General features: G+C 36.6%; 1 protein-coding gene across 7 annotated transcripts in view; it reads left to right on the top strand.

Moving 5' to 3' along the window:
• Positions 1-12,692, top strand: part of LOC134541693 (calcium uptake protein 3, mitochondrial) — a 173,427-nt gene that overhangs the window by 151,130 nt on the left and 9,605 nt on the right. For 3 of the 7 annotated variants that reach the window (XM_063385315.1, XM_063385318.1, XM_063385321.1), the window contains one exon: positions 6,909-6,941. The exons of the other annotated variants lie outside the window; for them this stretch is intronic. In XM_063385315.1, the coding sequence (XP_063241385.1) occupies positions 6,909-6,941 (33 nt within the window). The remainder of the gene's footprint in view (positions 1-6,908; positions 6,942-12,692) is intronic. 7 annotated transcript variants of the gene reach the window in all.

The following is a 12,692-nucleotide window of genomic DNA, read 5'->3' as shown; positions in this document are numbered from 1 at the left end:
GTGTGTGGAACCACTGTTGAGCCTGGCTCCAGTGAAGAGTGCGAACTGCGGACCGAACAGATATTTAGTGATTAATGAACGGATATTTTTAAGTGTGCATGATTTGTGAACAGACTTAAGAGTGATAATTTAATTACTATTGTAAATATTGGTAGCAAATAAAACTCAATAAAATTAATTGGGCTATCATACGAACCCATTTTCCCCACACATAACAATACATCTGGAAAACCTAAAGTATTTTGTTTCTTATAGGTACTGCAACTATATTTATGTAAATTGACATCTCTATCAGTTGAGAAGTTTTGAAATGAAAGTTTACCAGACATAAACACCAGAATTTTTAGTGTGTGAAGAAGATATCTTAATTTCATTTTAAATCTAGCACTATTTAAACTTGAAGGTAATAAATTATTGTTTACGCCTAAAAATTAGAATTTTATTATCAGAGCTATATTTGTTAGAAATTTAATATTTATTTATAGGCCAGATCATTTATGTATTATCTAAACTGAAATGCGTCATACTATAAATATTGTATTGAGGGAAAATTTTAAAAATAAATAAAATAACAGTATATATGGTGGTGTATTGTGATCAATTTGCAGCCTCTTATTTTTGGGTTAAAACGACGCAACTCTCTACAAATTTTATCCTGGTAGAGCCTCTAAATGCTGCGAGAAGATTTTCAACATTTATTTTTATCATTTTTAAAATAGAATAGTTTCCTTTCCTTTCCATTCGGGAATTTCCGGCTGAAATGATTATAGACTTAGCATCAGATTTCTAAATGATATTTAAAAAATTTAAAACTAAATTCTATAAAAGTATATATTTATTAAGATCATAACAAAATATTCTATCCAACAGTTAATTATTCAGGAACTGACTCTACATAAAAAAAATATCGTTGAGAGTGTCAGAAACTTCCATTCCTTCTTAGCATACATAAACTTACTCACTACTTGGAATAACAACCTTAAAAGTAAATATACCTTTAAACTGCTGTTACACTAGCCCTGACTCTTCTTCTTTTAAACTAATCTTAACCTCGGTGTGAGCTTAAAAAGCCACATCTCGAGCTAGGGGAGTCGTTGCCACTGGCGAGAGGCATAGCCTATGCCACAGTGAGCCCCCATCTGTCTCAAACTACCGCTTAAATTCCCACTCAACGCCTACCCGAATAATCCATGGTTGCTGGAACCAAATTCACAAACAACTAACCAGGACAGCTGAGCAGGCTACCCCCTCCACCCAGACGTGCGGCCACACCGCGCGGGCGGCCCAGAAGTCAGCCAGAGACTGCGCTAGTGCACAGCCGAACACACGGTCCAACCGGCATTCCAGCAGCGCGCCGTGTGCACGACGTGCACCAATCACCGGTCATGCCACCGTGCGGCGAGTGAACAGAGCAGCCAGAGACCCAACAGTGTAGTCCCTAAATGTGATTAAAAATCCCTGGAAATTTTAGATACATGACAATATTAACTTTTGATGCTGATATAATATTTTATTGTGGTATGCATTTACCTATGGTCATCCACCAGTAAAAAAAAAAAAAAAAAAAAAACTCATTCTTCCAACCAAATACAGTGTAAGAAATTCTATTCGTTTTACTTCTTACCTTCTCTAAATTAAGTCCTGTTATGGGAAAGTCGGATCACAAAGACAGACATGTAGACGACATGTAACTTTCACCAAGACTACGTTTAATGCAACATCGCTTCTTCCAAGGTAATACACAAATCAGTACCACCAACTGAGCATTAAACATAAAGACAAATTCCCATACACGTCAAAATTGACTAATACCAACACCTTCCCCCAATTTTGACAACCCTAACTCAGAAACAAATCTGTCAAATTTACAGTAGGGTACCTGTTTTGTTAAACAGTCACTTATTTGGTTATCTGAATCAACATACACAAGTTTTACAATATTCTCTTTTACAAGCTCTTTTATAAAATTGTATTTCACATGAATATGCTTAGATCTTTTTGTCTCAAGAGTACATGCCATTTTTATACAGGATTGATTATCCTCATACATAATTACTTCAATATTCTTTAATTCTAAAAGTTCTGTCAACATCTTTTTCACAAAGATACACTCTGTAGCAGCAGTAGCCAAGGCTACGTATTCAGCTTCAGTGCTGGATAGACTAACACAACTCTGTTTTTTACATTTGCATATCACATTATTACCAAATATCCTAATGAAGTACCCTGAAATACTTTTCCTATCAATTTTATCATTTGCATAGTCGGCATCTACGTATGACTATCACATTACACACTTGTTTAGAATATCTAAGACAATACTCCTATGTTTTGTTTAAATATCTTAGGATGTTTTTCAAATACTTAAAATGACTGTTTCCAAAACAATTCCGAAACTTACTGAAATATACAAAAGGAAAACTCAAATCTGGTCGAGTACCCAGCATTACATACATCAAACACCCAATAAGTTCTCTATACGGCACATTATTGTCACATTCATCTGAAGGTTGTAAGTCTAATTTAATTTCCATTGGCAAGTCTGAGAATTTATACTCTTTCATTTGAAATCTTTCCAATATTTTCTCAATCAATTTACATTGCCTAATAGATATACTTTCATCTGTACAAATAATTTCTAGCCCATAGAAATTAAAAACTCCAGTTCCCTCACTCATTTCCTTCATTTCAAAATTTTCTTTTTAAGTCACTATAAGGTTTTGAATTTTTTTTTATCATCAGAAAAAACCATTAGATCATCAACATAGACCAAAATGTATAAGCCCTTCTTAAAAAACAAGCAAGTATCAGAGTTTGATCGCTTACAACCAAGTCTTAATAGTTCCTTGCTTAATCTTTCGTACCAGCATCTGGGGGATTGTTTCAGACCATACAAAGCCTTCCTTAATTTGCAAACAAGATTTTTATTCTTTTCAGACCCACAAATCCCTTCAGGAACTTTCATGAAAACTGGATCCGTTAGTTCTCCATACAAAAATGCACTTCTGACATCTAATTGGTTAATAACCCAGCCCATCTGTAATGATAGTGATAACAAAATTCTAACAGTAGGCATCCTAGCTACAGGGGCATATATTTATTCATCTGGTTTTGTTTCCTGAAAACACCCTCTGGCAACTAATCTTGCCTTCTTAATTAATTTCCCTTTTACCTCTTTTTCTGAAAAAAATCCATTTGGAGTCTATTACTGTCTTACCACTTGGTTTTTCAACTAACTCCCAAGTGTGGTTCTTTTCTAGGGCACGTATCTCCTCGTGCATTGCATCTTCCCATGCCTCCCTGGCTCTGTTATCTTTCAAATCAGACACTGTCAAGAGAACATTAGGATCGAGAAACCCCCATGCATTCAATGCTATTTGCGTTGTATAGTCCTCAGTAATATAGTCTTTATGCCACACTGGAGGTACCCTAGTTCTTTCTGATCTCCTTCCTCCTTCCTCTATACCCTCATTATACGTTCTCTCCTTTTGAATATCACATGATACTGTTTCTAACCTGTCCACACCATTTCCCTTTACTTTCAATGGTTCTGCATCATATTGTGATTCATAGTACGTCTCATCCTCTAGAAACTTTGCATCCCTTGACACTACAATTTGTCTCTTGCTTAGATCAAAAAATCTGTAAGCATTTGAAGCGTACCCTACCATGTAAACCTCAATGCTTCTCGTATCCAATTTCCCCAGAGATGGATGATTGTCCTTAATGAAAGCTTTACACCCAAACATCCTGATCTTGTGGTAATTGACTTTCCCCCCATACCATGTTTCAGCTGGTACTAGACCATTGTACCTAGGGGTTCTATTATACAAGAATGCTGCTGTCCTAACAGCTTCCTCCCATAGGTATTTAGGTAAGTTTCCTATCAAACACCGGGATTTCTCTAACAAAGTTCTATTAATTCTCTCACTTTGTCCATTCAACTGAGGTGTATAGACAGGAGTATATTCCAGCTGAATACCTTTCCTGAAACACCAGCCTTGAAAACTTTCAGAACAAAATTCACCCCCATTATCACATCGTATTCTCAACACCTTACGATTATCAGAAGAAAACTGCCTTTCTGCTGATTTTATAAAGCTTTTCACATTTTCACAGGCTTCATCTTTCCTCCTCAACAGAAACACCATACAAAAACCAGAATATGCATCTGTTATAGTCTGAAAATAATTATACTCATTAAACGTAGTAGGCTTAATGGGACCACACAAGTCACTGCATATTATCTCAAAACACCTTTTTCCTTTAGGGCTTATCGAATTAAATGGTTGTCTAATCAACTTACTCTCAATACATACTTTACAATCACTTACTGCTTCCATACCTTTAATTCCTGTCATCTTACCCAATGTTCTCATTGCCCCCTCACCTGGGTGACCTAACCTCTCATGCCAAGTAGACATCCCTAAACTGGGCACAGGTTCATTTCCAACTACCGAACAATTCAGCCCTACTACATACAGTTTACCAACTTTTTGACCTACGAGAACAGGTATACTTTCATTGCTTATTATCATCTTATCATTAAGAAAGGTTGTTTGATACCCAACTGCACAAACCCTTGATATAGAAAGAAGATTGTATCTCAAGTTATTTACAATCAAAACATTTCTCAATGTACATTTATCAAAAACAATATTTCCCTTTTCATTTGCAACGAGCATTTTACTTCCATCTGCTACAACAATAGCAACAGGTTCCTTTAATGTCTCAATGCCTGTCATGAGAGACCTATAATCAGTATTTATCATATGCTCGGATGCACCAGAGTCACACACAAAAGTAATGGCATGAGATCGTTCATCGTTACTCATCAAATAGGTTGAAGCTATAAACACCACATAATTCTGTTCAGCACTTACCGGTAGCATTCCATCTGCAACATTTACGTTTTGGAAATCATGTCTCCCGCCACGGAAACCCTTCCGAGGCGTATAGGAAAGCGAACCTCTCCGCTTTAACACTGGATACTGTCTCTTGTAATGACCATATTCACCACAGCCGAAACACTTCACCTTTGATCTCTTCGCCGCAAACGAACAGCCAGACACCTGGGATGGTGACATATTATCATCCACCATTCGAAGTTCTGCATCCAGGAGTCGTCCCTTCACGAACTCTAAAGTTATGTTTGATGTCATCGTCTCAATGGCTGTGATAACACTGCTAAATTTCTCCGGCATAGTCAATATCTTATCTGTTTCGTCTAAAACTGCCCCCAATGCTTCTAACTCACTAAGCATAGTCTCAACTACAAGGAAATGTTCCTGCAGCTCACCTGAGTAAAACTTCAATTTCAAGAGTTTCTTCATCACAAATAATTTGGATATGGGGCTCTTACGGGCAAAAACTTTCTTTAAAGAAACCATCATTTCTTTAGCTGAGGTTGCCCCTTTCACTATCTCCAGGTGTTTATCTGATACACATTGAGCTATGACCCATTTAGCCTTTTTATCACGCACATCAAACTGTCGTCTTTCTTCCGCTGACAATTCCCCTTTGGTGATGTCCGAGATATTTATCACGTCGTCTACTCCCTCTTTGGTCAAAAACGTCTCTACTCTCAATAGCCAATTGGAGAAGTTAGTATTCGTAAGTTGTGGAAATCCTACAACTGTTGCGGGAAACATGGCCACCTGTCTACACCACACACGATCACAAAAAACAGCAGTAATTGCAAATATACCGACCACTGCAATGGCAATTATACTCCTGACATGCATTACGACTTTCAAGCAGTCACAGCCACATTAAACCAAGCTTGTCTGGGCCCATAACCACTGTTATGGGAAAGTCGGATCACAAAGACAGACATGTAGACGACATGTAACTTTCACCAAGACTACGTTTAATGCAACATCGCTTCTTCCAAGGTAATACACAAATCAGTACCACCAACTGAGCATTAAACATAAAGACAAATTCCCATACACGTCAAAATTGACTAATACCAACAAGTCCCACTGTGGATTGAATATCTTGAAAATAACCAGTGATCGAGGTCTTATCTCTTTTATATCCATTCTGTAATGAATGCATATGCAGGACATAGACTACCTGTAATAATAAATCCACTTACTACGTGACACTGCGTGTGCTGTTTTGTTTGGGACGCCGTGGCTCAGGTTCCCGCTCATCTCGGGTGCATGCGTTGTGTTCGCACGGTGTGCCCAAACCGCGCGGAGAAGTCACGTCTCGACCCACTGCCAGTCAAGTACACTCGGCCGGGACAGCAGGGTCTGCCAGCCAAGTCTCCATGTGAACAATAAAGAAGGGCATTTTGGCATCTTATGCAGCTATGCCATTATACTACACATGTGTTTTTCTGTCGTTTCGTGTTTTAGTTTGTCGTAATTTCTGTAACAAATTGATAAGAACAAGAGTTGGTATCTTGATTTTATTTAATGTTTACAAAACCTATAGTAGCTTTGAATTTTTTTCTGTGAAATTGAGAAAATCTGAGCACTTGTCATAATTTGGAGTGACACATATCGTAAATAAAATATAATGGGAGTCCTGCTACTCTTTTTTAAAATCATTAATTTTTTTAACATTATCCTGTATCATTGAAATCTTTAAACTGAGATGAATTGTTAAATTTTAAACAGGTACATAACAAATCCATTTAGAATACACTTGAGAAGCCATTTTGAAAATCCTGTTTTCTATGACCACATATATATATATATATATATATATATATATATATATATATAATTCATTCTATTCTTGTGTGTGTTACCTTTTAGCTGTTGTCTTTAGTTAATACAACAAATGCTAGAATGTTGGAACATATATTTTATTTTATTATAGATATAGATCTTTTCTCCGATGTTTTTTTTTTAGATATCAGAATTTTGGCCCTTTGATGTTGAATTATGTTGCAGGGTTCTCGCAAGATGATCGTCCAACAAGATGAGGTACCTATGCAATCATATTCTTCATTCGCATTTCAGTTTTGGTTATGCCTGTAGTTTGCTGCAGTAGGGAGTCATTGAGTTGCTGACACATTTGCTTCGCTGTCCTGCTTGGTTCTGAGGAGATAGCATCTTAGCACAACATTAGTATGGCTGACACTGCTTGTTGCCCGACAGCGATTTTTTTATTTTTGTTTGCAAATAGATAAAAAAAAATTGTCATCTTTTATTTACCCGTACTCCCTTCCAGCTTGTTAGTGGTTGAATAGCAGCTGCAAGAAATCACATTAGAATTTAGATTCGGTCTCACTGCATTGTGTTGTTTACAAGGCACTGTAAATTTCTTACAAAAATTTTTAAGCAGCTGAAGTATTAAGGTTTGAAACAAGTAATACGGAATATTGATTTTAGATATCTATCTACACCTAGAAACAGTTGGTATTAAAAAAATATAAATAATGAAACTTATACAGTGCTATTGAAAACACATTATCAAAATTAATAAACTAGAATATTTATTTTATTTTAACAAAAATATGTACTAATGAAACTATATCAAAATACTGACTGTTTCCATACTTCACCGATTTATATGTTTTCTATAGAGAACATAAGACAAAAATATTTTTTGCAGTTTTTTCCCCAAAGTGAGTATTAAATGTTTTAAATTACAGTAATTTTAAAAGAAGCTCCAAAAAACTTGCAATTAAGTAAGAATTTTTTTTGTAGTGTTTCAAAACTGGATATTGCGTTCATGAAAAATATGGTTAGAAATGAATCAGACAACGAACTGAAGTAGTTAAAGTAAATATTTTCTAAATAATTTTATTTGACTGAGTATAGTTAATAGTTATGTTAGCTACTTGAATTTTTTCAACACTTTGTTGTAACTTTTGACGATTCATAAATACTAAATTGTACCAAGATATGTAAAAAAAAGTCATACAGTGGTAATTCAACATATTGTTTAATTAAGCCTAAGAAATCTAAACAAAATTAATATTTTTGATCTAAGACAGTAGTAGTATAATTATTGGTTCTTCCTGCGTCTGTACCCTAGATCAAGAGCTGAGGCGATGGCTTATTATAATTATAAAATAAATTATTTGTATGAAAAACACATCATCGATTCCAGAATAATCGGTTAAAACCCAGTAAACACAAATTTAAGTAATCATTCTCGCATAATGACTACCAGCAGACTGACTCCCAGTACCACTACCAAGGAATGTAGGTATATTACTCCAACCAGTGTGATATCATGGCAGCCATATTTCATCCACCATCTATAACGCTCTTATCATCTGCTAAAGTGAGTGGGGGCACATGAAGGATGTGCCATTAAGGTAATAAATCACTGCCACTCCTCCCCCAACATTAAAAATTTTCTGTTGTTCTCACACTCTCCCCTTCCTCTTTTCATGAAGGGCATGCAAATCCCCCCCCCCCCCAGGACACACACCACTTTATCATTAATTATTAATTTTGTGTTATTATCGTGTTATGATTGTTGTATCTCCCAGGTGAACTTCCCCTTCCTCCTTTTCCCTCTATCTTTCCCTCCCCTTACCCCTTTAATACCCTTCCCACAGTCAAAATAATCGGGGAAGTCAAAGACATGATGTCTACCAGGATTGCTAGTATCTTTAATGGCAGGGAGAAAGTGCTCATGTTTTGCCAGAAATGGTGGCCAGGAGATATAATATCTTTAATGGTGACCACAAATGTAGACCAGAGTGTGCTATAAGTGCATGCATTATTTGCATCATTCCCTCTAGGTGTAGCACATGTAATGACAGAAATGATAGTCATAGCACACTAGCTAGTATCGCTAGTGGCATCCATCTTCAACAACCCAGAATGTTACTAGAGCACACAATACTCGCACACCAAAGTGTTAGATTTTGTGCTCATGATGTATGTATAACGACTTGTACAAACACTTAATATCCCTATCCCTCCCCTATCACTCTCCCACATACAAGCATGGGTTTTTTTCTATAAAAATATTTATTTAAAAGTAATAACCACATACCTCTCCTCTCTGGCATTTTATCATGATCACTCCTCACAACGGCCAGAAAACTTGCGAATAAGAAACATGAAATCAGTACTATCAACCACACATCACAAAACTCCCGAGTGGCACTCCAAGTTAGTCGAACCAGCCAGAAACATCCAGATAATACCGCTGCACCTGCAGTTCCAAGAGCACTACAACTTCGAGCGATACTGCGCTTAGCAGCAGCCACAGAAATTACGACCGCAATTGCAACACATGCTCACAGTTAGTACACAGAGTACTAAACAGGCCTACAATAACCCAATGACCACCAGTCCAACAATAATCCAAATGACGAGTGTAAGCAATGTCACAGCCACCCCATCTAAACACTCTCCGGGCGAAACCAAAGAGCCGAAGGACCTAAGCGGATCGGACAGCAAAATTCAAGGAACATACAAAAGTACCACAACAATGATAATGGAGAAGAAGACCCCAAAAACTTCCCTTCCAACTAAATGAAAAAACCCGAAAGAGGCAATTAATACTCACAAACTACAAAACAAATGACTATGGACATTAGACCACGTTATCCCCACCTAGGGATACCACCAACCAAAACTTATGAAGATTACACATACATCTTAATTGCTGACACATGGGCTTTCGGGATCGACCAGGTTATTGGTCACTAACATGAGAAATTACAAGACTAGATAAGGACCATCATATTCAGTGGTTAGTTTCTTCTCAGTATAGGATAAGTGCCAAATAAATATGGAAGACGAAATCCTCAACATGGAAGACCCGGCAATTTTTGATGGTAGCCTTACAGAAATAGAACTGCACGAGTACCAGCATTTCCTGCTCGAACCATTTGCACTACCATCTGAAGTAATCATCGCTGAACATCACAAACATATCTGTACTTTGCCTTCATGGTCGTTTCTTCTTATAAGAGGCATTCCGACAAAGGCAGGTTCCACACATCTGACAATGATGTCAATATCTTGCAGTTGTATTCTTCACCTAATCGAGAGCATTACACATGTACTAAATGGCATCGAGTTAGACTAGACAAGAGATGTGGGCATATCATCTTCCATGAAAAGTTACCTTTCTCTCATGCTGAATGAACTGTCTGCTGCAAATATGTCCGGCTGGGGCCTCAAGGATGATTACAAGCTACCTGTTTATGCCGAGGGAAGTTCGAAATTTGTGTTCCTCTGTATTTGCTTCTCCATTTCGCTGAAGACTACGAAACCCGATATGGTAATACTTCTAGCCAACATGAACATTAATGCAATAATGGCTGCTACAGAAAACCCACAGGATGTCTCGCTATCACTACAGTCTATCGAGTGGATGCTGCCTCATGTCCAAGTCAGCATGGCAGCACCAAGGCAAGTACATTCACATAGCATTCCATTCCTGGAGCTTGAAAACATATCCTAGCTTGCCTCAAAGTCCCTGTATCAACTGGATAGTAACGTCCATTTTCGTTATGGATAAACTTAAATACATCATCGTTGGGCATCAGGCTCCATGTTCGATAACTGTCAAATATGTAATATAAATATATATTTTAAACAGAATAACCTGTTTGCAAAATCTGTGCCAAAAACCTAATGCTAGTACAGATTGCTAGACATCATGAAGAATGGAACTGTCCATTAAACAAGACACTAATTTTGTCATAATGCGAACTGTGTGGTGTCTTATACCCATGTCGTGCCTATTTGGCAGATCGTTTCAAATACTGTGAAGCTAAAGATAAGATTTCATTGGCTCACGTGACTTTCGCAAGAGGATATATACATGGCTAGCCTTGGGTGTGATGCTCAGTTCGTCCTTTTTTGTGGAAGAGTGTATGAAATATGTACTATTGCTGCGTCAGCACTTGAGGAGACTTAAACGCATTCATTGTCATCAGGCAGCAACTATTGGTGTTCCAGTACTGTGACAGCATCAGAAACTTAAAAATTTTGTTAATACATAATACTCGATTGTAATAATAACTCTGAACACATTAAATATCAGTGCAACAGGTGTTGTAGCAAGTTTATATGCTACAGAAAATTGAAAAGACACATCAGGAATTGAACCAAAATGTATATTCTGTGGCAAGTAGTTTGTGCTCATGTTCAGTGTGAGGCATCATGAAATATATCATTGTCCTGTTAATGAAACTGAGATCTCTAAGCTGTGTGATATATGTAGTGATCAACTCTCATATAGAACTGCTTTGAAAAAAATGTCAAGGCATAAAAAAGACTCACTATTCACTCTAAGAAAACTATATAAATCTAAAAATGCTAATAATTTCCAGATGGCCGATAAGATGGCATATGCAACAGTAATAAGTAGTACTACCAATGTGCCGGTAGTGATCTCTAGCAGACGAAACCAAGATTACGAATCCAAGATAGTCAGCATGACTTCATACTGGTTGAAATAATATATTCTTTAGCAATAGTGGCGGGTGTTCAGTCTGCTGATAGCCTCGAAATTTTTTTGTCCTCGTCGGGTTCGAACCGAGGACACCGATGTCTATGAAGTAATTGTTATTTCTTATTAGATTGTAATTAAAATTTTAATTACGAATTTAATTTTTTCAATTTTTTGGATAATAATTACAGATTTCCAATATGCATATGCGACATCATAATTCAAAATGGTGGATGTGAGATCATAATTTCAAAATTGTGGAAAGTTCTAGAAAACAAAATGGCGGGTGTGATGTCATAACTAAAAATTGTGAAATCCATGATTGGATAATGTTATAGAAAACCAAAAGGTAGATGTGATGTCATAATTCAAAATGGCGAATACAAGATGGCCACCAGGGGTCAAAAATCACGATAATCCAAAATGGCCACAGTGATATCAGATGGTGGTCAGTAATTTAACTCATCCACATCCACACCTTGACACTGTAGTCCTACATACTACTCAGGATCAAGATATGTACCATATTATTTATATCCATGTAATTTGTAAACCAAATCACATTAATATTATTTTTCCCCCACAAATATTGTTATAAATAATATTCGTTACTGAACATTCAAGTGTTTATAAAAATAATTCTCGGTTGTTTTATAAGGTTATCAATAATACTACAGTTACCTACATTGATCATTAATTTTTTAACAATTTTTTTCAGTTTTTGTAGTTAAATACAATGTATATATTAGTCTATGGAATGGGTGTGTTTTCTTAAGTCGACGTCAACTTATTAGCAGCTGGGTATCAAAACAAAGGCATATAAATAGCTTGAAAAGAATTCGCCAGGAAGATTCATAAAAATGCCATCATGTAGTGTCAAAAAAACATGACAATAACACATCAGCAAGGAATTTACGATAAACTTAATTAAACCTAAAATTATTTTTTTGTGCAAATTCTCATTCTCATTTTTACTTCAAGTATTAACATGGTAAAGATTGCACACATCAACTGCGACAGTTGGTTTGTATCTGAAGACAGCAACGGATCGCAGTTCCCCAAACATCGCAACTGTCTTTGTCTTAGAAAGCCAATGGGCTGTCGTCGTTTGTGTTGTTACATTTCCTGTGAAATTTCATCGTTGGTTTAGCATTTGTGTCGTTGTTTTGGCCATATTACCTGTTTATTCCTCTGCCTGTGACTGTGTTGTCCGAAGTACTTGTTTGTCTGTATTTACTGGGTTTTTTTGCAACTGTTTCGTAGTTTACTGTTTACTTTGTTCATCTTTGCTGTCTTTACATTTA

Source organism: Bacillus rossius (genome assembly GCF_032445375.1).
Source record: "Bacillus rossius redtenbacheri isolate Brsri chromosome 4 unlocalized genomic scaffold, Brsri_v3 Brsri_v3_scf4_1, whole genome shotgun sequence".
NCBI lineage: Eukaryota > Metazoa > Arthropoda > Insecta > Phasmatodea > Bacillidae > Bacillus > Bacillus rossius.
This window is presented reverse-complemented; position numbering and strand designations above follow the sequence as displayed.